This window comes from Pan paniscus, chromosome 2 (assembly GCF_029289425.2).
Source record: "Pan paniscus chromosome 2, NHGRI_mPanPan1-v2.0_pri, whole genome shotgun sequence".
NCBI classification, from domain to species: Eukaryota; Metazoa; Chordata; class Mammalia; order Primates; family Hominidae; genus Pan; species Pan paniscus.
The window spans coordinates 91,495,428-91,520,928 of record NC_085926.1 but is presented as its reverse complement, the minus strand read 5'-3'; the positions used below and the strand labels follow the sequence as shown (position 1 = coordinate 91,520,928).

Below are 25,501 nucleotides of genomic sequence, written 5' to 3'. Positions count from 1 at the left end.
TTTTCTGAGACAGAGTCTTGCTCTGTCACTCAGGCTGGAGTGTACGGTTGCAATCTTGGCTCACTGTAACCTCCACATCCCGGGTTCAAGCGATTCTCCTGCCTCAGCCTCCTGAGTAGCTGGGATTACAGACACGCACCACCACACTCAGCTAATTTTTGCATTTTTAGTAGACATGGGGTTTCCCCATGTTGGCCAGGCTGGTCTTGAACTCCTGACCTCATGATCCACCTGCCTTGGACTCCCGAAGTGCTGGGATTACAGGCGTGAGCCACCGTGCCCGTCCACTACTCACTTTTTCTTAGCCTTTTGATTACTGATGAACTAGATTAGAACAGTAAGTGGATTGTTACACTTGACATTTTGTACTTTATCTGGAAATTAAAAACTAAGTCATATTGCCATTTGTATAATATTCTTAGATCTTTATATGAGTTTTTTCTTCAAATAAAAATTGTGTTTTTAAATGTCTTTGATATGATTGTTCAAATTGTTTGATATTTTTCTAAAACAGATTTAGGAAACTTCTGGCCCCAGCATCAGAATGGACCCTTGATTTGGTTTCCTCTGACCTTTGGAAAACTGTTCTTTGGTATTATTGCAATATGCAAGAGGACCTCATAAGGTGCTCTGGTTCTTTCAGAATGGAACATGAAAACTGGAGAGTTACTGTCAATGCTCATTGAAACATCTTTTGTGAGCTGTGGGTTAGACTTTGATGCTTGCAAGCCACATAAATAGCAAGCCATGGACTCCATTTACTTATCCCATTTCTCTGGCTTTCCACATTTTTCTTCCTATTCTTGTTTTTTGCCTCTTCATTATATTTCTTCCTCTTGATGGGTTTCCACCTCTATGTAGTATGTGTTTTCCTGACCTATTCTATTTCTGACCCTCACTCTGGGCAGTCCTGGCCTGCCATCTTGGGAAGCTATCTTTTTAGGAGCCAAGACCAGCTTGTGAGGATGGAGGTCTGGGCTTTCAGAAGCTATGCTGCAGAAACAAACACAGGCAAAAAGTACTCTTGCCTAACAACATCTTCATTACTTTGTGGAGTATTTCAGTTTTTTAATACATTTTTAAATATTTTTATTTTAGATTCAGGGGGGCACATGTGCAGGTTTATTATATGGGTATATTGCATGATGCTGAGGCTTGGGCTTCTAATGATCCCATTGCCCAAGTAGTGAACATAGTACCTGATAGGTAGTTTTTCAACTCTTGTCTCCCTCCCCCCAGTTTTAGAATCCCCAGTGTTTATTGTTGCCTTTTTTGTGTCCATGTATAACCAATGTTTAGCTCCCACTTTAAGTGAGAACATGTGGTATTTGATTTTTTTTTCTGCATTAATTTGCTTAGGATAATGGCCTTCAGCTGCATCTGTGTTGCCATAAAGGGCATGATTTTGTTCTTTTTTTGTGGCTTCATAGTACTCCATGGTGTATAAGTATCTTGTGGAAATTTGACCCTAAGTTCTGTTTCATGCAGTGTACCTTAGGCATCTGTTCTTGGATTTTGGTGTTTGCCAGGTTTGTAATTTTGATCCTATATCATAAGCTGAATTTTAGTGTCTTGGTCATACCTTAATGCTTCATTTCCTTCACCTGATTTTTAGTTTGTATTTCCTGCCTTGGAGTCATCAAACCCCCTCAGCAAGTTATATTAGTATCAACATCAAAACAGAGTTACCTGCAGAATATCTTAATACAGTGCTTAGTGGTGATGTTCATATTGGAAAAATTTAACAAAACAAAGTGCAGAAGAAGTTCAGGTTGCAGTCCGTATACAAATTCTAGAACATCAGAATCACTTGGGAAGATTTTGACGTCAGCAAAGTGTGCATCTAAGAAGTCCTAACTCTAAGAGACATGAGGTATCATACTCCTGTTTCTACACAGAGAATATCTGTTTGTTAATCATATTGTTTAGTGGCTACTATGTGATATTTTGGGTATTTTACATTTATTTTATATGATAGGTTTGTTTTTCATATTGGCATTTTCCCGAGTTTTAGAACTAGTTATTTAGGAAATCAGTTGGCAGGGGAAGGGGTTGAGTGGTAGCTCATGCATTATTTTAAGACATTGGAGGACAGGTTCCTCTTGAGTATTTTCATGGAGAACATCTGATTTTAGAAATATTTTATAGCCATTAAGTGGGAAATGCTCCTGTCTCCAAATCTGACCACTTACCATCGCCACTGATATTGCCACCATGGTCCATGGATCTACCATCTATTCCCTGAATTCATGTAATGAGCTCCCTGTTTCTACCTCTGTCCTTTCCAATCTGTTCCCAGCACAGCAGGCAAAAATGAACCCTCTGTAAATGTCAGTTCACTTTAGTCCTGCACATAGAATATTGTATTAGCTCCCCATTTTACTCAGAGAAAAAGTCAAACTTCATTCCTTGGTCCATCTTTTCTTTTCCTATATCTCTGTAATATAGATCATAATCTGAAATGAAACTATATATTCATTAGTTGGATTTTTTGGAGTAATGTTTTATATTTTCTACCTTAATTTTAAAAGCATGTAAGTTATCTTCCTTTAAAAGAAAGGTTATTAATTTGTATGTGATTTTTAAAATTCTTTCTGCGGTTAATGGCCCTCACCCTCAGGAAACAGATACTCCAATTTTAATATATTTCCTCATTTCTGAAGTGAAGATAAAAGTATCTACCAATAATACTTGTTTACCTCAAAAACCTCTATTGCCTTTTTTTCTCATCACACCTTTCCTTATTTATAGAAACCTTCACTTATCTCAAGTATGCTGGGACATGATTAAAGTTCTTTAAGCTATCCTGATCATAGTTGAATGACTTGTTTATAGATTTGCAAGCAGATTTTAAATAAAAATTCATCCTAATAAAATAAGACTAAAATAAAAGTAAGTTATTTTTGTTAAGGAAGAGCCCTCTCTGTGAGTTGGGTCAGGTCAGGGGAAGATTGTAGTGTGATTAATTTAAATTTAATTTTTTTATGGACCCTAAAAATTGAACCTAAAATTGGCAATACATCTGTTTTTCTCACATTCTGTGGCTTTTATGTCAGTTTTCTTTAGTAAGTTTTTTACACGTGTGGATTACCCAACTAAATTTTTTATTAATATGATTTATTATTTCTTTATAGCATGTTTCCCAAACATATACATAATAGATTGTATGTATGTATGTATATCATGTTACATATTTACTTTTTATATGGTTGAGCTTTTTCATTTCTGTGAATCCATTTCCTCTTCAGGTAATTTATGGGATTATCTAAAGCTTAAATTTATGTTTGAAGTCTTTACTTCTCCAAAATTCTAACTCAGATATTAATATATTATTATAGATGTTTGTCAGTAATTATTTGCAAGTTTATTTCATCACAATTTGAAAATCTTTGTGAAGAGCATCAGACAACATGAACTCAGTGTTAGCGTTACTTGGAAAACTTGCAGAATAAATTTAAAAATGAAGAAAGTCTCATTTCAAATTGATTTTTCATATTTTGCTCTAATAATTCAAGAAATAGACAGGCCAGATAGGCAGGCTGGCAGAAACCTGGCCTCTGTGGTTGGCTGGAATTTACACAGGTCTTTCATATATGATTTAATAAAAGGTGACACGAAATTCAGAAATGTAGTCTATAAGACAATCAGAGAAAAACAATTTTTGAAGCACATTCTTGTCAGTATTGTATAATGCCTGTCCTGTAACTGTAATTTTTTTTTTTGTGTATCTGTCAAATGACATTAAGCTATACTCAATAATGAGGATAGCAAGAATTTGAGACCCCGTGTTCATTTCTTTTTGTGACAGGAAGATCAGCCTTTTAAAAAATAAAAGAGGAGGAGGGAGGAGCCAAGATGGCCGAATAGGAACAGCTCCTGTCTACAGCTCCCAGCGTGAGCGATGCAGAAGACGGGTGATTTCTGCATTTCCATTCATCTCACTAGGGAGTGCCAGACAGTGGGCGCAGGCCAGTGGGTGCGTGCACCATGTGCCAGCCAAAGCAGGGTGAGGCATCGCCTCACCTGGGAAGCGCAAGGGTTCAGGGAGTTCCCTTTCCAAGTCAAAGAAAGGGGTGATGGACGCACGTGGAAAATCGGGTCACTCCCACCCGAATATTGCGCTTTTCAGACCGGCTTAAAAAACGGTGCACCACGAGACTATATCCCACACCTGGCTCGGAGGGTCCTACGCCCACGGAATCTCGCTGATTGCTAGCACAGCAGTCTTAGATCAAACTGCAAGGCGGCAGCCAGGCTGGGGGAGGGGCACCCGCCATTGCCCAGGCTTGCTTAGGTAAACAAAGCAGCCCGGAAGCTGGAACTGGGTGGAGCCCACCACAGCTCAGGGAGGCCTGCCTGCCTCTGTAGGCTCCACCTCTGGGGGCAGGGCACAGACAAACAAAAAGACAGCAGTAACCTCTGCAGACTTAAATGTCCCTGTCTGACAGCTTTGAAGAGAGCAGTGGTTCTCCCAGCATGCAGCTGGAGATCTGAGAATGGGCAGACTGCCTCCTCAAGTGGGTCCCTGACCCCTGACCCCTGAGCAGCCTAACTGGGAGGTACCCCCCAGCAGGGGCACACTGACACCTCACATGGCAGGGCATTCCAACAGACCTGCAGCTGAGGGTCCTGTCTGTTAGAAGGAAAACTAAGAAAAAGAAAGGACATTCACACCGAAACCCCATCTGTACATCACCATCATCAAAGACCAAAAGTAGATAAAACCACAAAGATGGGGAAAAAACAGAACAGAAAAACTGGAAACTCTAAAAAGCAGACCGCCTCTCCTCCTCCAAAGGCACGCGGTTCCTCACCAGCAACGGAACAAAGCTGGATGGAGAATGATTTTGACGAGCTGAGAGAAGAAGGCTTCAGACGATCAAATTACTCTGAGCTACGGGAGGACATTCAAACCAAAGGTAAAGAAGTTGAAAACTTTGAAAAAAATTTAGAAGAATGTATAACTAGAATAACCAATACAGACAAGTGCTTAAAGGAGCTGATGGAGCTGAAAACCAAGGCTCGAGAACTACATGAAGAATGCAGAAGCCCCAGGAGCTGATGCAATCAACTGGAAGAAAGGGTATCAGCGATGGAAGATGAAATGAATGAAATGAAGCGAGAAGGGAAGTTTAGAGAAAAAAGAATAAAAAGAAATGAGCAAAGCCTCCAAGAAATATGGGACTATGTGAAAAGACCAAATCTACGTCTGATTGGTGTACCTGAAAGTGATGCGGAGAATGAAACCAAGTTGGAAAACACTCTGCAGGATATTATCCAGGAGAACTTCCCCAATCTAGCAGGCAGGCCAACGTTCAGATTCAGGAAATACAGAGAACGCCACAAAGATACTCCTCGAGAAGAGCAACTCCAAGACACATAATTATCAGATTCACCAAAGTTGAAATGAAGGAAAAAATGTTAAGGGCAGCCAGAGAGAAAGGTCGGGTTACCCTCAAAGGGAAGCCCATCAGACTAACAGCGGATCTCTCTGCACAAACCCTACAAGCCAGAAGAGAGTGGGGGCCAATATTCAACATTCTTAAAGAAAAGAATTTTCAACCCAGAATTTCATATCCAGCCAAACTAAGCTTCATAAGTGAAGGAGAAATAAAATACTTTACAGACAACCAAATGCTGAGAGATTTTGTCACCACCAGGCCTGCCCTAAAAGAGCTCCTGAAGGAAGCGCTAAACATGGAAAGGAACAACAGCTACCAGCCGCTGCAAAATCATGCCAAAATGTAAAGACCATCGAGACTAGGAAGAAACTGCATCAACTAACGAGCAAAATCACCAGCTAACATCATAATGACAGGATCAAATTCACACATAACAATATTAACTTTAAATGTAAATGGACTAAATTCTCCAATTAAAAGACACAGACTGGCAAGTTGGATAAAGAGTCAAGACCCATCAGTGTGCTGTATTCAGGAAACCCATCTCACGTGCAGAGACACACATAGGCTCAAAATAAAAGGATGGAGGAAGATCTACCAAGAAAATGGAAAACAAAAAAAGGCAGGGGTTGCAATCCTAATCTCTGATAAAACAGACTTTAAACCAACAAAGATCAAAAGAGACAAAGAAGGCCATTACATAATGGTAAAGGGATCAATTCAACAAGAGGAGCTAACTATCCTAAATATATAAGCACCCAATACAGGAGCACCCAGATTCATAAAGCAAGTCCTGAGTGACCTACAAAGAGACTTAGACTCCCACACATTAATAATGGGAGACTTTAACACCCCACTGTCAACATTAGACAGATCAACAAGACAGAAAGTCAACAAGGATACCCAGGAATTGAACTCAGCTCTGCACCAAGCGGACCTAATAGACATCTACAGAACTCTCCACCCCAAATCAACAGAATATACATTTTTTTCAGCACCACACCACACCTATTCCAAAATTAACCACATAGTTGGAAGTAAAGCTCTCCTCAGCAAATGTAAAAGAACAGAAATTATAACAAACTATCTCTCAGACCACAGTGCAATCAAACTAGAACTCAGGATTAAGAATCTCACTCAAAGCCGCTCAACTACATCAAAACTGAACAACCTGCTCCTGAATGACTACTGGGTACATAACGAAATGAAGGCAGAAATAAAGATGTTCTTTGAAACCAACGAGAACAAAGACACAACATACCAGAATCTCTGGGACGCATTCAAAGCAGTTTGTAGAAGGAAACTTATAGCACTGAATGCCCACAAGAGAAAGCAGGAAAGATCCAAAATTGACACCCTAACATCACAATTAAAAGAACTAGAAAAGCAAGAGCAAACACATTCAAAAGCTAGCAGAAGGCAAGAAATAACTAAAATCAGAGCAGAACTGAAGGAAATAGAGACACAGAAAAGCCTTCAAAAAATCAATGAATCCAGGAACTGGTTTTTTGAAAGGATCAACAAAATTGATAGACCACTAGCAAGACTAATGAAGAAAAAAACAGAGAAGAATCAAATAGACACAATAAAAAATGATAAAGGGGATATCACCACCAATCCCACAGAAATACAAACTATCATCAGAGAATACTACAAACACCTCTACGCAAATAAACTAGAAAATCTAGAAGAAATGGATACATTCCTCGACACATACACTCTCCCAAGACTAAACCAGGAAGAAGTTGACTCTCTGAATAGACCAATAACAGGATCTGAAATTGTGGCAATAATCAATAGTTTACCAACCAAAAAGAGTCCAGGACCAGATGGATTCACAGCTGAATTCTACCAGAGGTACAAGGAAGAACTGGTACCATTCCTTCTGAAACTATTCCAATCAATAGAAAAAGAGGGAATCCTCCCTAAATCATTTTATGAGGCCAGCATCATTCTGATACCAAAACCGGGCAGAGACACAACCAAAAAAGAGAATTTTAGACCAATATCCTTGATGAACATTGATGCAAAAATCCTCAATAAAATACTGGCAAAACAAATCCAGCAGCACATCAAAAAGCTTATCCACCATGAACAAGTGGGCTTCATCCCTGGGATGCAAGGCTGGTTCAATATACGCAAATCAATAAATGTAATCCAGCATATAAACAGAGCCAAAGACAAAAACCACATGATTATCTCAATAGATGCAGAAAAAGCCTTTGACAAAATTCAACAACCTTCATGCTAAAAACTCTCAATAAATTAAGTATTGATGGGACGTATTTCAAAATAATAAGAGCTATCTATGACAAACCCACAGCCAATATCATACCGAATGGCCAAAAACTGGAAGCATTCCCTTTGAAAACTGGCTCAAGACAGGGATGCCCTCTCTCACCGCTCCTATTCAACATAGTGTTGGAAGTTCTGGCCAGGGCAATTAGGCAGGAGAAGGAAATAAAGGGTATTCAATTAGGAAAAGAGGAAGTCAAATTGTCCCTGTTTGCAGACGACATGATTGTTTATCTAGAAAACCCCATTGTCTCAGTCAAAAATCTCCTTAAGCTGATAAGCAACTTCAGCAAAGTCTCAGGATACAAAATCAATGTACAAAAATCACAATCATTCTTATACACCAACAACAGAGAAACAGAGTGTCAAATCATGAGTGAACTCCCATTCACAATTGCTTCAAAGACAATAAAATACCTAGGAATCCAACTTACAAGGGATGTGAAGGACCTCTTCAAGGAGAACTACAAACCACTGCTCAAGGAAATAAAAGAGGATACAAACAAATGGAAGAACATTCCATGCTCATGGGTAGGAAGAATCAATATCGTGAAAATGGCCATACTGCCCAAGGCAATTTACAGATTCAATGCCATCCCCATCAAGCTACCAATGACTTTCTTCACAGAATTGGAAAAAACTACTTTAAAGTTCATATGGAACCAAAAAAGAGACCGCATTGCCAAGTCAATCCTAAGCCAAAAGAACAAAGCTGGAGGCATCACACTACCTGACTTCAAACTATACTACAAGGCTACAGTAACCAAAACAGCATGTTACTTGTACCAAAACAGAGATATAGATCAATGGAACAGAACAGAGCCCTCAGAAATAACGCCGCATACCTACAACTATCTGATCTTTGACAAACCTGAGAAAAACAAGCAATGGGGAAAGGATTCCCTATTTAATAAATGGTGCTGGGAAAACTGGCTAGCCATATGTAGAAAGCTGAAACTGGATCCCTTCCTTACACCTCATACAAAAATCAATTCGAGATGGATTAAAGATTTAAATGTTAGACCTAAAACCATAAAAATCCTAGAAGAAAACCTAGGCATTACCATTCAGGACATAGGCGTGGGCAAGGACTTCATGTCCAAAACACCAAAAGCAATGGCAACAAAAGACAAAATTGACAAATGGGATGTAATTAAACTAAAGAGCTTCTGCACAGCAAAAGAAACTACCATCAGAGTGAACAGGCAACCTACAACATGGGAGAAAATTTTCACAACCTACTCATCTGACAAAGGGCTAATATCCAGAATCTACAATGAACTCAAACAAATTTACAAGAAAAAAACAAACAACCCCATCAACAAGTGGGCGAAGGACATGAACAACACTTCTCAAAAGAAGACATTTATGCAGCCAAAAAATACCTGAAAAAATGCTCATCATCACTGGCCATCAGAGAAATGCAAATCAAAACCACTATGAGATATCATCTCACACCAGTTAGAATGGCAATCATTAAAAAGTCAGGAAACAACAGGTGCTGGAGAGGATGTGGAGAAATAGGAACACTCTTACACTGTTGGTGGGACTGTAAACTAGTTCAACCATTGTGGAAGTCAGTGTGGCGATTCCTCAGGGATCTAGAACTAGAAATACCATTTGATCCAGCCATCCCATTACTGGGTATATACCCAAAGGACTATAAATCATGCTGCTATAAAGACACATGCACACGTATGTTTATTGTGGCATTATTCACAATAGCAAAGACTTGGAACCAACCCAAATGTCCAACAATGATAGACTGGATTAAGAAAATGTGGCACATATACACCATGGAATACTATGCAGCCATAAAAAATGATGAGTTCATGTCCTTTGTAGGGACATGGATGAAACTGGAAACCATCATTCTCAGTAAACTATCGCAAGAACAAAAAACCAAACACCGCATATTCTCATTCATAGGTGGGAATTGAACAATGAGATCACATGGACACAGGAAGGGGTATATCACACTCTGGGGACTGTGGTGGGGAGGGGGGAGAGGGGAGGGATAGCATTGGGAGATATACCTAATGCTAGATGACGAGTTAGTGGGTGCAGCGCACCAGCATGGCACATGTATACATATGTAACTAACCTGCACAATGTGCACATGTACCCTAAAACTTAAAGTATAATAAAAAATAAATAAATAAATAAATAAATAAATAAATAAATGTTAAAAAAAAATAAAAGAGGAATAGAAATGAACATTTCTCCAGAATTATGTTTCCATTCATTTGAGGTTATCTCTTAATTCCAGCATTTTACTGCATTTGATAAATAGGCCAAATATGTGTTTTATTTATTTGAAGGCTTGGGGGAGGCAATGAAACTTTACAAATTTCAACTGGCATTGCAGTCTGCTGATAAGGATGGGAGTTTGCACTTCTCTGAAGAGATTACATGAAGTAGAATTGGAAAGCAAATTGTATTTACGAAAGATAGGATGATGTTCCTAATAGGTGTTCTGAATAGGCTATTCACTCTCATATTCTGCTGAGCTTTACTAGAAATAACTTCATTTCAAAAAGGACAAATCTGACTGAAGGTAAAAGCATTACCTCTTCACAGATACTTGTCCAAAAGGGTTTACATTAAATTTTCCTGATGGGCACACAGCAGTATTTTATGCTGTATCTGTATAAACCATTAACATGGAAAATACATATCTAAATAGTACACTTGATTGCTTCATGCACCAACCATTAGATTACTAGATTTCTATCTACAGTTTTCAGAGAGATGTTGCAATATGATGTTCTGACAATAACTGTCAAAGTCATCATACCAGGATCCATTTTCATCTGTTGTTGAGGTAAAGTTATTAAAATGTACAGTTGGTAGGTCAGAAAGATCACTATCTCTTGTCATCTGTGGTTTAATGCTGACCTAAGCCACTACTGTATAATGTCAGAATTATCACAGTGTCCAGGCTGCAGAAGTACAACATGCTACATGCTTTATTGCATTTCCTGTCTGGAATGAAGATTATGAAAAGGCCAACAACTGTGAGCTACAGTGGTTTAGAAGAAAACTTAATTTCTAATTTTTATTTCTCCTTTTCCTCATTCATTTTAGATTTTGGATTTAGTAAAGGGGACACATTACCAGGTAGCCTGTCAAAAATACTTTGAGTTGATACACAATGTAAGTTTTTTTTTAACTTTATATCCTAATTATTTGTCTTTTGTTACTGTGTCACATTCAGGGTTTTTAGTTGCAGCAATGGAAACCACTCTAGCTATTTTCAGCAGAAAAGGGGATTGCATGGTATTAAGTAACCTACAGCATTTATTGAATGGCCAGACAAACTAAGCTTGGATGCTGCAGAACCAGGAATATTTTGTAACTAGGAGAAGCTACATCATGAGAAAATCTTTACTACAGCTGTCACCCACCACTCCATATCTAGGGATGAGACCAAGGGTCAATAAAGTTTTTCTGTAAAGAGCCAGAGTGTAAAAATTGTAGGCTTCATGGTCCATATGGTCTGCATCACAGCTACTCAACTCTACTGTTGTAGTGCAAAAGCAGCTGTAGAAAATATGCAAATGACAGGTATGACTGTTGATCCAATAGAACTCTATTGATAAAATTAGGTAGTAGACCCAGTTTGACCCACGGGCCTTGATTTGCCAACCTCTAGACTAGATCTAGAATCTTTGCCACAGCTGCCTAGAAGAACCAAGGCTTTTGCCATCTTCCATGCAGAAAATCTGATCCTTGTACTTGTGGTTGCCACCTGATCTAACTGTAATCCACTTCCCAAGTCTCATACTTATCTGCATGGCAAAACCTAGATTGCATGTGGACCCCTAACTATACACGAGTCAGGGAAATGTGTTTGGTTTTTATCTTGCCAACTTCCTTAGTACAAAAAAGCCTGCTTGATTATTAGAGTAAGAGTGGAAAGACCCAGTCTGGCACAGAATGGATTTTGAAGTGTGTAAAGCCAATGTCACAAACTCAGAGGCCTACAGAGATTGGGCATATAGCCCAAAAAAGTGAAGCTGCCTGAGATTAGTACCACAGAGTATGGCAGAATTATGGTGCACTAAACATGTTTGCCCTATTACAGGCATTCACATTGACAAATTGTGAGGCCCTCTGCAGGCCAACAAAACACATCTCCAAGTCCAATTCAATCCTCTGGACCTGAGCCTGAATTTCTAACCTGGGAAAGACATCCAAGAACAGACTTTGGGGATCCTTGTACTTCTTGAAACATTTTGTCTCTAAGTACATATGTGTATTTTTCCAGAGTCCATGTTACTTATTAAAGATCCATGCCCTCCCAAAAAGGAAGTTGCATTTGTTGAAATCATCGTCAGCTACCATGCTAAAGTTTTACAATTATTTTTATGTTTTTTATTTGGTTGTTACAAAGTAGTTTTTCTATTATGGTTATATAATTGCAGAATTTCTTACTTGATAAAATATCTCATAGGAAAAAGATATTTTATAATATTACCAATAATAATTAAAATAGTAATAGTAATACCAGCCAATATCTATGGAACCCTTAATGCAGCGGTCCCCAACCTTTTTGGCACCAGGGACCGGTTTCATGGAAGACAATTTTTCCATGGTTAAACAGGGGCTGGTGGGAGGGCACATTAGATAATCACAAGAAGCACGCAACCTAGATCCCTTGCATGCGGGGTTCACAATAGGGTTCACACCCCCATGAGAATCTAAGGCCACTGCTGATCTGACAGGAGGTGGAACTCAGGCAGTGATGCAAGTGATGGGGAGTGGCTGTAAATACAGATGAGGCTCCACTCACTCACCCACTGCTCACCTCCTGCTGTGAGGACCAATTCCTAACAGGCCGCGGACTTGGTTGGGAACCCCTGCCTTAATGTATACCAGGCACAGCACTAAAATTTTTGAACGCATTAGCTCTTTTGATTGACATTACAGAAAGATACTATATGTATATTTCCCTGTCTATGAATAAAACTTAGAGAAGTTAAACAATCTGTGTGGGGTTACACTACTTATAGGGGATAGAACTTAGATTTAAATTCAAGCTGTCTAACTCATCTAAAGCTTGTGAGCATAACTATGACTGTACTGTCCTATGATATTTGGTACTAAATTTGTGATAATGACAGCAGAGGTAATTGGCATTTTCCTGTTTATCTTCATAGCATGGTAAACAGGTAGGGACTCTAACTTGCCTTACATGCTGTAATTGATTAATGGAAGGTCTGGAGCTAGAGCCCCAGTCTGTTGTGGGTCCTGTCCTCATTCTTCTATACCTAAGTTTTGAAAGTATTATTCTTATTTAAAAGCTTTTTTTAAAACAAAACTCAAGGGGTAAACATCAAGAAAATAGCAACAACGAAATCTCATTAGTTTTATCACACTAGGAATCTCGCCAGATAAGCCATGTTTGGCAACACCAGGTTTATATGACTCACTCTCTCGGAGACTGCATTCTTTAATTTGGTTGCTTCACTTGAGAGTTTTAATTTCCTATTGTTCTTTAATCATTTGTGGATGCTTTTAATTAAGAGGCCTCAGAATTTTCACAAGTGAGGTCTATTATCCAACCTCTTTTTATAAAAATAAGATATGAAAATTATATTTAAACATTGAGTTTGTTGCATAATCACCAAAAAGTAAGGAGTGGTTTTTATTTCTCAAATCTGCTTTTGTAATATCTCTCCTATTGATTATTCCCTCAAGTATTGCCAATATTGCCAATTTTTAAAACTTGTTTTAGATTAATGAAGTTTTTGGAAAGACATATATCTAAATCCCCTCATATATAAAAATAGTCTAACTTAAACCACACTTAAATCAACAAAATAAAAAGGCTGTTTGTATTCACTTGATCTCTCACTGTGGACTTTTAGATGTGAATATCCTCCTTCATTTATATTTTTTCTAATTTAATTTAAAAATAGAATCTATTTTTATTGTCAGGTTTCTGCCATCCTACCCCTCCCTCAAATAAATCCTATGTTTATTTTCCCGAGGCCTCTGTGATCAAACTTACTTAAATGGAAGTTTTGAAAATAAACCAGTTAATTGATACCATTTGCAGCAGCACTATGATAGTTTCATATGGCTTTTTTGGTAATACCAGCTGCCTCATTATAAGCTGTCATTGCAAAACCTCTTGATTAAAACCCAAATATCCCATAGGTAAAACAATATTGCTTTCATTCCTTCAAACTCTACATTTGCAGTGGCAGAAATATGAGACCCATGTTTGTGTGAAGGTCATTGTGTGCAGAATGTGCTGATTCCAAACAAATGTTTGAGAGAGATTCATTTAGTAGATGTTTAAAGCTGGCCTGCTTGAAACCTGTTTTCCTCTGTATTTTTAGGATCAATGTTTAAAATAATTTTATACTAATAGTATATTCTTTACTTTCTGCATGTTCCATGTATAAATGAAAACACTAGGTCATGTGTAGATTAACCACAGAATTTTAATAGAAAATAATGTTTTCAGAGGTAGACCTCTTTGGACACTGAGTAACTGTGGGTACTATTTTCCAAATGGCTGAGCATAATTTTTCTCCACCATATAAATCTCTAGAGAAATCTTATTAAAACCTATCACACATTTTCCTGCAATCTTAAACAGGATATATGTGATACAATTAAGCCCTTTTATAATAACTCAGGGTCATCATTATGGATATCAGTTAGAATGCTGGGCTAGAAGCCACCATCATCTCCCTTGGATCACTGCAATAGCTTGTTAACTCATTTCCCAGCATCTACACATGCCCCATTCCAATTCTTTCTCCTCCACACAGCTGCTGGAGTGACCTTTAAAATAGAGGAATCTGATCATTTCAGGAACCTTCTTTTTAAAACCTTCAATGGATTCCTATTTCTCTTAAGATGAAATCTAAAATTTATAATGTATCTTCTAAAGGCCTCCACTCCACCCACCTTCCTCTAGACTCCTAAATTTGTTTCAGATCCTTTACAGGACTTTGGACCTGAAACACTAGGACCAAGCTAGTGTGGTAGAATGCAAATGCTTCACAGAATTTTCCCATCTCAATACATAAAATAATGCACAAAACATAATTTTTTAAATCATCAACCACAAAGAAAAACATCAGCAATAGTAACCAAAAAAGAAAACAGGCAAGGAAAGAAACAAAAGAGTCACAGTAGACAAAGTCATGAAAATGCTCACTTAATATTTCCAAACAGAGTAAAGGAAATAGCTGCTGACTTTAGAAGAAATAAGTGAAATGGAGGATTTAGATGTGGATACCTCTATTTCTCTATTCCTTTTCCTAATTTAATTTTAAAGTGAAGATTTCCATTCTGTTTAGTTTATGCTCTTACCCTTCCCCCCACATACAAAAAAACCCCTAAGTTTATTTTCCTAAACAAGACAAAAGGAAACAGCCATGTACACTTCCTTTAAAAATGAAAGTGAAAGAAGCAGAACACAAAGAACTCATCCTAGAAGAAAATAGAATTCTATAAAAAGGAAACTTCATAATTTCATTTTGCTATCAAGCAACTTAGTAGATCACAAAGAGCATCAAAAATGAGTTAAGGACAATTGCAGATCAAGAAAAAGGAGAAACAGCATCACAGAGCCATGGCACAAACCCTCACTTCAAGGCCCTTGGCACTGTTTTAGTGGTTAATAAAAAAAGATTAATTATCTCTGAAAAAAAGGCAGCAGCCCCAGTCAGGGGCTTATAGATAAAATCCCCATCTCCCTGGGATGGAGCACATGGGGGAAGGGGCAGCTGTGGGTGCAGCTTCAGCAGACTTAAATGTTCCTGCCTGCCAGCTCTAAAGAGACCAGCAGATCTCCCAGCATAGCATTCGAGCTCTGTTAAGGGACTGCCTCCTCAAGTGGGTCCCTGACCACCATGTCTCCTGACTGGGAGACACCTCCCAGCAGGGGCCGACAGACACCTCATACAGGAGAGCTCTGGCTGGCATCTGGTGGGTGCCCCTCTGGGACGAAGCTTCCAGAGGAAGGAACAGGGTGCAATCTTTGCTGTTCTGCAGCCTCCACTGGTGATACACAGGCAAACAGGGTCTGGAGTGGACCTCCAACAAACTCCAGCAGACCTGCAGCAGAGGGGTCTAACTGTCAGAAGGAAAATTAACAAACAGAAAGGAATACCTTCAACATCAATAAAAAGGACATCTACTCAGAAACCCCATGCAAAGTTCACCAACATCAAAGACCAAAGGTAGATAAATCCACAAAGACTGGGAGAAACCAGCGCAAAAAGGCTGAAAATTCCAAAAACCAGAATATCTCTTCTCCTCCAAAGGATCACAACTCCTCACCAGCAAGGGAATAAAACTGGATGGAGAATGAGTTTGACAAATTGCCAGAAGTAGGCTTCAGAAGGTGGGTAATAACAACTTCCTCCGAGCTAAAGGAGCATGTTCTAACCCAATGCAAGGAAGCTAAGAACCATTGAAAAAAAGTTAGAGGAAATGCTAACTAGAATAACTAGTTTAGAGAACATAAATGACCTGATGGAACTGAATAACACAGCAAGAGAACTTCATGAAGCATACACAAGTATCCATACCCGAATTGATCAAGCGGAAGAACAGATATCAGAGATTGAAGATTAACTTAATGAAATAAAACAAGAGGCAAGTTTACAGAAAAAAGAATGAATGAAAAGGAATGAACAAAGCCTCCAAGAAATATGGGACTATGTGAAAAGACCAAACCTATGTTTGATTGGTGTACCTGAAAGCGACCAGGAGAATGGAACCAAGTTGGAAAACACTTCAGGATATAATCCAGGAGAACTTCCCCAACCTAGCAAGACAGGCCAACATTCAAATTCAGGAAATGCAGAGAACACCACAAAGATACTCCTCGAGAAGAACAACCTCCAGACACATAATTGTCAGAATCACCAAGGTTAAAATGAAGGAGAAAATGTTAAGGGCAGCCAGAGAGAAAGGTCAGGTTACCCACAAAGGGAAACCCATCAGACTAACAGCGGATCTCTCTGCAGAAACCCTACAAGCCAGAATAGAGTGGGAGCCAATATACAACATTCTTAAAGAAAAGAATTTTCAACCCAGAATTTCATATGCAGCCAAACTAACCTTCATAAGCGAAGGAGAAATAAAATCCTTTACAGACAAGCAAATGCTGAGAGATTTTGTCACCACTAGGCCTGCCTTACAAGAGCTCCTAATGGAGGCACTAAACATGGAAAGGATCAACTGGTACCAGCAACTGCAATAACATATCACATTCTAAAGACTATCGACACTATAAAGAAATTGCATCAACTAACGGGCAAAATAACCAGCTAGCATCATAAGGACAGGGTCAGATTCACACATAACAATATTAACTTGAAATGTAAAGAGGCTAAATGCCCCAGTTAAAAGACACAGACTGGCAAATTGGATGAAGAGTCAAGACCCATCGGTGTGCTGTATTCAGGAAAGCATCTCACAGGCAAAGACACACGTAGGCTCAAAATAAAGGGATGGAGGAATATTTATCAAACAAACAGAAAGCAAAAAAAAAAAAAAAAAAGGCAGGGATTGCAATCCTAGTCTCTGAAAAAACAGACTTAAAACCAACACAGATCAAAAGAGAGAAGGGCATTACATAATGGTAAAGGGATCAATGCAAAAAGAAGAGCTAACTATCCTAAATATATATACACCCAATACAGGAGTGCCCAGATTCATAAAGCGAGTTCTTAGAGACGTACAAAGAGATGTAGACTCCTGCACAATAATAGTGGGAGACTTTAACACCCCACTGTCAATATTAGATCAACGAGACAGAAAATTAACAAGGATATTCTGGACTTCAACTCAGCTCTGGACCAAGTGGACCTAATAGACATCTACAGAACTCTCTACCCCAAATCAACAGAATATACATTCTTCTCAGCACCACATTGCACTTATTCTAAAATTGACCACATAATTAGAAGTAAAACACTCCTCAACATATGCAAAAGAATGGAAATCTTAATAAACAGTCTCTCAGACCACAGTGCAATCAAATTAGAACTCAAGATTAAGAAACTCACTCAAAACTGCACAACTACATGGAAACCGAACAGTCTGCTCCTGAATTACTACAGGGTAAATAATAAAATTAAGGCAGAAATAAATAAGTTCTTGAAACCATTGAGAACAAAGACACAATGTACCAGAATCTCTGGGACATAGCTAAAGCAGTGTTTAGAGGGAAATTTATAGCCCTAAATGCCCACAAGACAAAGCAAGAAAGATCAAAAGTCAACACCCTAGCATCACAATTAAAAGAACTAGAGAAGCAAGAGCACACAAATTCAAAAGCTAGCAGATGGCAAGAAATAACTAAGATCTGAGCAGAACTGAAGGAGATAGAGACACAAAAAACCCTTCAAAAAATCAATGAATCCAGAAGCTGGTTTTTTGAAAAGATCAAAAAAGTAGACTGCTATCCAGACTAACAAAGAACAAAAGAGAAACGATTCAAATAGATGCAATAAAAAATGATAAAGGGGATATCACCACTGATCCCACAGAAATACAAACTACCATCAGAGAATACTGTAAACACCTCTACACAAATAAACTAGAAAGTTTAGAAGAAATGGATACATTTCTGGACACATACACCCTCCCAAGACTAAACCAGGAAGAAGTCAAATCCCTGAATAGACTAATAACAAGTTCTGAAATTGAGGCAGTAATAGCCTATCAACCAAAAAAAAAGCCCAGAACCAGACAGATTCACAGACAAATTCCACCAGAGGTACACAGCAGAGCTGGTACCATTCTTTCTGAAACTATTCTAAACAACAGAAAAAGAGGGAGTCCTCTCTAACTCATTTTATGAGGCCAGCATCATCCTGATTCTGAAACCTGGCAGAGACACAACAAAAAAAGAAAATTTCTGGCCAATATCCCTGGTGAACATCGATGCAAAAAATCCTCAATAAAATACTGGCAAACTGAATCCAGCAACACATCAAAAAGCTTATGTACCATGATCAAGTCAGCTTCATCCCTGGGATGCAAGGCTGGTTCAACATATGCAAATCAATAAACATAATCCAGTGCATAAACAGAACCAGTGACAAATCCACATGATTATCTCAATAGATGCAGAAAAGGCCTTCAACAAAATTCAACATCCCTTCATGCTAAAAACTCTCAATAAACTAGGTATTGATGGCACATATCTCAAAATAGTAAGAGCTATTTTTTGACAAACCCACAGCAAATATCATACTGAATGGGCAAAACTGGAAGCATTCGCTTTGAAAACTGGCGCAAGACAAGGATGCCCTCTCTCACCACTCCTATTCAACACAAAATCGGAAGTTCTAGCCAGGGCAATCAGGCAAGAGAAAGAAATAAAGGGTATTCAAATAGGAAGAGAGGGAGTCAAATTGTCTCTGTTTGCAGATGACATGATTTTACATTTAGAAAACCCCGTTATCTCAGCCCAAAAACTTCACAAGCTGATCAGCAACTTCAGCAAAGTCTCAGGATACAAAGTCTCTGTGCAAAATCACAAGCATTCCTATACACCTCTAATAGACAGAGACCCAAATCATGAGTGAACTTCCATTCACAACTGCTACAAAGAGAATAAAATACCTAGCAATACAACTTCCAAGGGATGTGAAGGACCTCTTGAAGGAGAACTACAAACCACTGCTCAAGGAAATAAGAGAGGACACAAACAAATGGGAAAACAGTCCATGCTCATGGATAGGAAGAATCAATATCGTGAAAATGGCCATAATGCACAAAGTAATTTACGGATTCAATGCTATCCCCATCAAGCTACCATTGACTTTCTACACAGAATTAGAAAAAAACTACTTTAAATTTCATATGGAACCAAAAAAAAGCCCACATAGCCAAGACAATCCTAAGCAAAAAAACAAAAAAAAACAACAACAAAAAAAAACAACGCTAGTGGCATCACACTACCTGACTTCAAACTATACTACAAGGCTACAGTAACCACAACAGCATGGTACTGGTACCAAAACAGATATATAGACCAATGGAACAGAACAGAAGCCTCAGAAATAATGCCACAGATCTACAACCTTCTGATTGTTGACAAACCTGACAAAAACAATCAATGGGGAAAAGATTCTCTATTTAATAAATAGTTTTGAAAAAACTGGCTAGCCATATGCAGAAAACTGAAACTGGACCCCTTCCTTACACCTTATACAAAAATTAACTCAAGTTGGATTAAAGACTTAAACGTAAGACCTAAAACCATAAAAACCCTAGAAGTAAAACCTAGGCAAAACCAATCAGGACATAGGCATGGGCAAAGACTTCATGACTAAAACACCAAAAGCAATGGCAACAAAAGCCAAAATTGATAAATGAGATCTAATTAAACTAAAGAGCTTTTGCACAGCAAAAGAAACTATCATCAGAGTGAACAGGCAACCTACAGAATGGGAGAAAATTTTTGCAATCTATCCATCTGACAAAGGGCTAATATCCAGAATCTACAAAGAACTTAAATTTACAAGAAACAAACAATCCCATCAAAAAGTGGGCAAAGGATATGAACAGACACTTTGCAAAAGAAGACATTTATGTAGCCAACAAACATATGAAAAAATGCTCATCATCACTGGTCATCAGAGAAATGCAAATCAAAACTGCAATGAGATACCATCTCATGCCAGTTAGAATGACAATCCTTAAAAAGTCAGGAAACAACAGATGCTGGAGAGGATGTGGAGAAATAGGAATGCTTTTACACTGTTGGTGGGAGTGTAAATTAGTTCAACCATTGTGGAAGACAGTGTGGCGATTCCTCAAGGATCTAGAACCAGAAATATCATTTGACCCAGCAATCCCATTAATGGGTTGTACCCAAAGGATTATAAATCATGCTACTGTAACAACACATGCACATGTATGTTTATTGTGGCATTGTTAACAATAGCAAAGACTTGGAACCAACCCAAATGCCCACCAATGATAGACTGGGTAAAGAATATGTGGCACATATACACCATGGAATACTATGCAGCCATTAAAAAGGATGAGTTCATGTCCTTTGCAGGGACATGGATGAAGCTGGAAACCATCATTCTCAGCAAACTAACACAAGAACAGAAACCGAACACTGCATGTTCTTACTCATAAGTGGGAGTTGAACAATGAGAACACATGGACACAGGGAGGGAAATGTCACACACCAGGGCCTGTTTGGGGGGGTGGGGGTGCTAGGGGAAGGATGGCATTAGTAGAAGTCCCTAATGTAGATAACAGGTTGGTGGGCACAGCAAACCACCATGGCATGTATATACCTATGTAACTTGCATGTTCTCCACATGGACTCCAGAACTTTAAGTATAATTTAAAAAATATTAATTAAAATGAGGATTCATTAACGATATGCACATACCTTAAATATTATATCTTAAAGTTAAGACATTTAAATGCCATTTATTAGTTAGGGCAGGGTCTTTTGAGTATCGTTTAGTGTTTGGAATTTGATTTTATCTTTCTTTTATAAACTATACCCATAATACAGCATCAGACATTTCCAGTTTGGATTCCTTAAAGTAGAAAAGGAACTTGATATATGCAAAGCAATAGGATCTTTCTCCCTCTCCTTCTGTGACCTCCACCTTTTTTTTTAAGTGACTTGCTTTTCTTGACTCTTTAAAAACATTTTCTTTAGATTTCATAGAACAACTCTTTTTTTACATTCATTTTTATTTACTTTTCCCATAGCAACCCTATGACCTAACACTGTTATCTCCCTTTCATCGATGGAGAAACTCAGACTTTAAAAACATTACCCTATTTTGTGCAATAAATGAATTATAATTGATTCATTTGAAGTCTAATAAATGTATTAACTGACAACTTGAGGCGAGGTATAGAAAATGCCAAGATATTATTATAGCATAAGATACTAGGTTATTTTTGCATGAAATAATACAACTATGTTTTTATAATCTTTGTAGCCAAGTTTATCTCTAGAAATAAAATTTATAATGGAGATATCATTATCAGTATGATTTTGCATACAATCTCTTAAAACAGATTTCAGAGCAACTAATGATTTAGTGAGAAGGCCTGAATTTTAATTCAGACAAAACCAGTTACTAATTCTTTGACCTTGAATAAACTATCTATTCTCCTTAGGCCTCTGTACATGGAGGAGATTGAATTTAATGGATTCCCCAAGGTCTTTCTAATCTCTGATTTTCTGTTTACAAACTATTTTACAAACTATAAAGCCTTCTGATTAAAATGTATTAGACAATAAACATACTTTTTGTGAAACACATTGCAAAATGCAAAATTTATATTGGATTTCCCAGTTTTTAATGAATTGGGTGAAAATTGAATGTAACAAAAAAGTTCATAATAAAAAAGTTCATAAATGATTCCATTGTTAATAAAAATTATAAATATAAAACATTTCAGAAACATTTTGAAATCAAGCAGCTAAGTTAAAAAAATAAAGCAAAGATAAAAATTTGTTCTTAATGATCTATAACTCTTAAAATCAGTCTGTATACTATCCATCTGTTACACACTGGAATTACTATAAAATTAGCCTAACATGTATTAACAACTAGCAAAAGAGAATCAGAGATTCCTAGGGTGCTTAAATAAGTATTACCAGAAAAGACTCATGTTTCTGTCTGTTGGTCCGTCCACCAGTAGGGTTCATTCTAGACCACAGCAGCAACCCCTTTTTCCCTGGCCAATTCATTTTAATCTACTATAAGATTATACATAGCTTTAATCACACCACGTCTCTTTTTAAGGGTTTTTGGTGACTCTGTTGCCTAGAGAATTAGGTCTTGACCCCTTACCCTGATTTTCAAGGCTCTCTCAGGCTGGCCCCTGCCTGTCTTTCCAACCTCATTCCTTGTTGTTTCCTTGTATGTGCCTTTCATAATAGGCTATGTGAACTATTTAATATTTGCTTTCCCAGGACATTCCCTCTTTACCTTGCTCATGTGGCCCTGCTGCAAATATTGCCTTTCCCCTCATCATCCCAGCTTTTCACTCCCTCCATCTTTCCAGACGCAACTCAAATAGCACTCCTCTTACAAAGCCTTCCTTGATCTCCTCAGTCGAAATTTCTCTCTACTGTGGAGTGTAATAGGCCTTTATCTGTGACCCTCATCAGTTCTCCATTCTTGGTAGAGGTTTTTAAGTATATGACTTACTGGGCTGGAAATTTGAGTTAGTCAAATATATTCCTGTATGCTGAATAGTGAATAGTTTATAACACAGTCTTTTATATAGTAAGGCTTTAATTAAATATGCAAAATTATCACTGGTATACACTATTTCTGGGTTCACTTCACCAAATATTTATTAGATACCTACAGTGTGCAAGTCACTTCAGTACGAAGGGTGAGACGTAAAAGGATTAGTTAATACAAGACAGATGAACAAAAGAAATGGAATCACTTCTCAGTTTCCAAAAACTTGATAATTGAAAATACCACCAAAGAAACCAACAGTTACTCACTCAAGCAAAATGATATTTTTGTTGTCAACTCCAACTGCAGAAGGCGGGAAGGCAGGGATTTGAGACTGTGGAAAGTGAAACTGAATATAAGGAGAGATTACTAGAGTGCATAATTTGAAATGATACTCAAAATCAAAGTTTAATGATAGTATTTGAGAAAAAATAACATAAGTTATGAACCAGGCATGTTTGTATTCAGTCACAGTGAAATTTACAAGAAGAGATTTTCTGTAAAAAGACTAAGGAAAGGCCAAGATTAGAATGAAGAATTACATTGACTTAGGTTGCTTTTTCAGTTTATATCATACTAAATGAGTGCACATGCCAGACTTACAAGTCAGCTCTAAAACACAAGTGGTATCAGGGACCAGTATCAAAATGATCAAAAGTGATTTTACAATCACTTAAAAACCCACAAATATTTATTGGCCTACAATGTGGTAGGCCTTTTCTTGGAACTGGGGATACAATAATGAATCACACAGGTCCCTAACCTGTGCCTCACTAACATACAATGTCATTCACACACATACACACACACACACACACACACACAGAGGTTTGTATTCCAAACACATTTTTATAGTTTTCTAATTTTTTGTTTTGATGTAATTGTCAACCAGAATTGGTAATGTTTTGGGTATTGCCAGAATTGAGGGCTTGGTGTAGATGGGAGGTGGCAGGTGGGAGTTGGGGGTTGGGGAGGTGAGAGAAAGGTGTCTAGTATGCCCCAAGGATGAATGGTGATACCAGTCACTGAGAGCAAAGGATGGGGAGAGGGGAAAGGATATGTTTCCTGTTGGGTTTGAGCTGCCTTTGAGCCATCTTAGATGTTGAGTAGGTGTTGGATATGGGACTGAAACTAGATAGGGAACTGGAGCCAAACACGGAGGCTCAGACTAGAAATAAAAATGTGGGAGCCATTTAGGTTTGGGTAGTGGTTGAAGCTCTCTTTGAATGAAATGGTGTAAGTAGCTGATTAAGTGTTAGAATGCATACAGCTAGAATCCATGTTTCAGGTATTAAGTTTTAAACAAGTACTAAAACAGCTTTTGAAACTCATATATTTATAGCTTTGCCATGTATTAATGCAATATAAATTTCCTTCCTTTACAGGTGGATGATTGTGGCTTTTCTTTGAATCATCCTAATCAGTTCTTTTGTGAGAGCCAAAGTATTCTAAATGGTGGTAAAGACATAAAGAAGGAACCTATCCAACCAGAAACTCCTCAACCCAAACCAAGTGTCCAGAAAACCAAGGATGCATCATCTGCTCTGGCCTCTTTAAATTCCTCTCTGGAAATGGATATGGAAGGACTAGAAGATTACTTTAGTGAAGATTCTTAGGCAGTTTTCTAACCCTTTTTCCTCAATACCCTGTTTCCTATTTTTAAGATTTTGCCTTTGTTGTTGAAAAAGGGTTTCACTCTGTCACCAAGGCTTAGTGCAGTGACACAATTACAGCTGATTGCAGCCTTGACCTTCCCAGCTCAAGTGATCCTGCTACCTCAGCCTCCCAAGTAGTTGGGACCACAGGTGTGCACCCCATATCCAGCTAATTTTTTTCAATTTTTTTTTGTAGAGGTGAGGGTCTCCCTATGTTGCCCAGGCAGATCTCAGACTCCTGGGCTCAAGCGATCCTCACACCTCAGCCTCCCAGAGTGCTGGGATTACAGTTGTGAACCACTGTGCCTGGTCTTTCTTTTTTTAACCTTTTTGTTTAACTTCTCTCTTCATTGCATCCCAATCCATTTACAGGCATGCACACTTATTAGGAAAGCAGGTTGGAGGTAACAACAGAGACTTTCACTATATTTTACTTTGACAGAAGGAAAGAGGAAGAGTTTCTATTAAAATCTGTCATTTGAGTGATGTCATTTAAGTCCTATTTTAGGAGATAAAAACAGCTTCGGGGACTGGTTAAATTCCCCCAGAAACTACAATAAATAATAACTTTTGTTTTAACTCTTAATCACTTTGTAATTTTGACTGAATCCTTTTCTGGACCATTTTTGTTAATAAATATCAAAGTGTACATGACAGTGTCTGCGTATAATTGGGAGAGTCTTATGTCATAACAGATTGGACATTACTTCAGTTTTAAAGTGGTAATTTGCAGTATCCAACACACTGCTGATCACTAATGAATATTTTAAACTTTTCTTTACCTTTTTTTAAGAGTTGACCTATTTGTGGTTATTCTACATCAGGCACCAGACTCTCCTGAGTGAACTGTGACTTGGGAATTAAAATAAAGTATAGCCAGTTATATTTGTTAAGGAATAATAGTGATATTTTATTATGTAAA

The 25,501-nt window shown here is 38.0% G+C and overlaps 1 protein-coding gene across 1 annotated transcript in view; it reads left to right on the top strand.

Annotated features, from left to right (window-relative positions):
* The window catches only part of LOC129397513 (DNA primase large subunit-like), a 50,248-nt gene extending 24,967 nt beyond the window's left edge, over nt 1–25,281 (top strand). The window contains exons 3-4 of the mRNA XM_055110860.2: nt 10,785–10,853; nt 24,310–25,281. Coding sequence (XP_054966835.1) covers nt 10,785–10,853; nt 24,310–24,540 — 300 coding nt within the window. The 3' untranslated portion in view covers nt 24,541–25,281. The remainder of the gene's footprint in view (nt 1–10,784; nt 10,854–24,309) is intronic.
* The last annotated feature ends 220 nt before the right edge of the window (nt 25,282–25,501 follow it).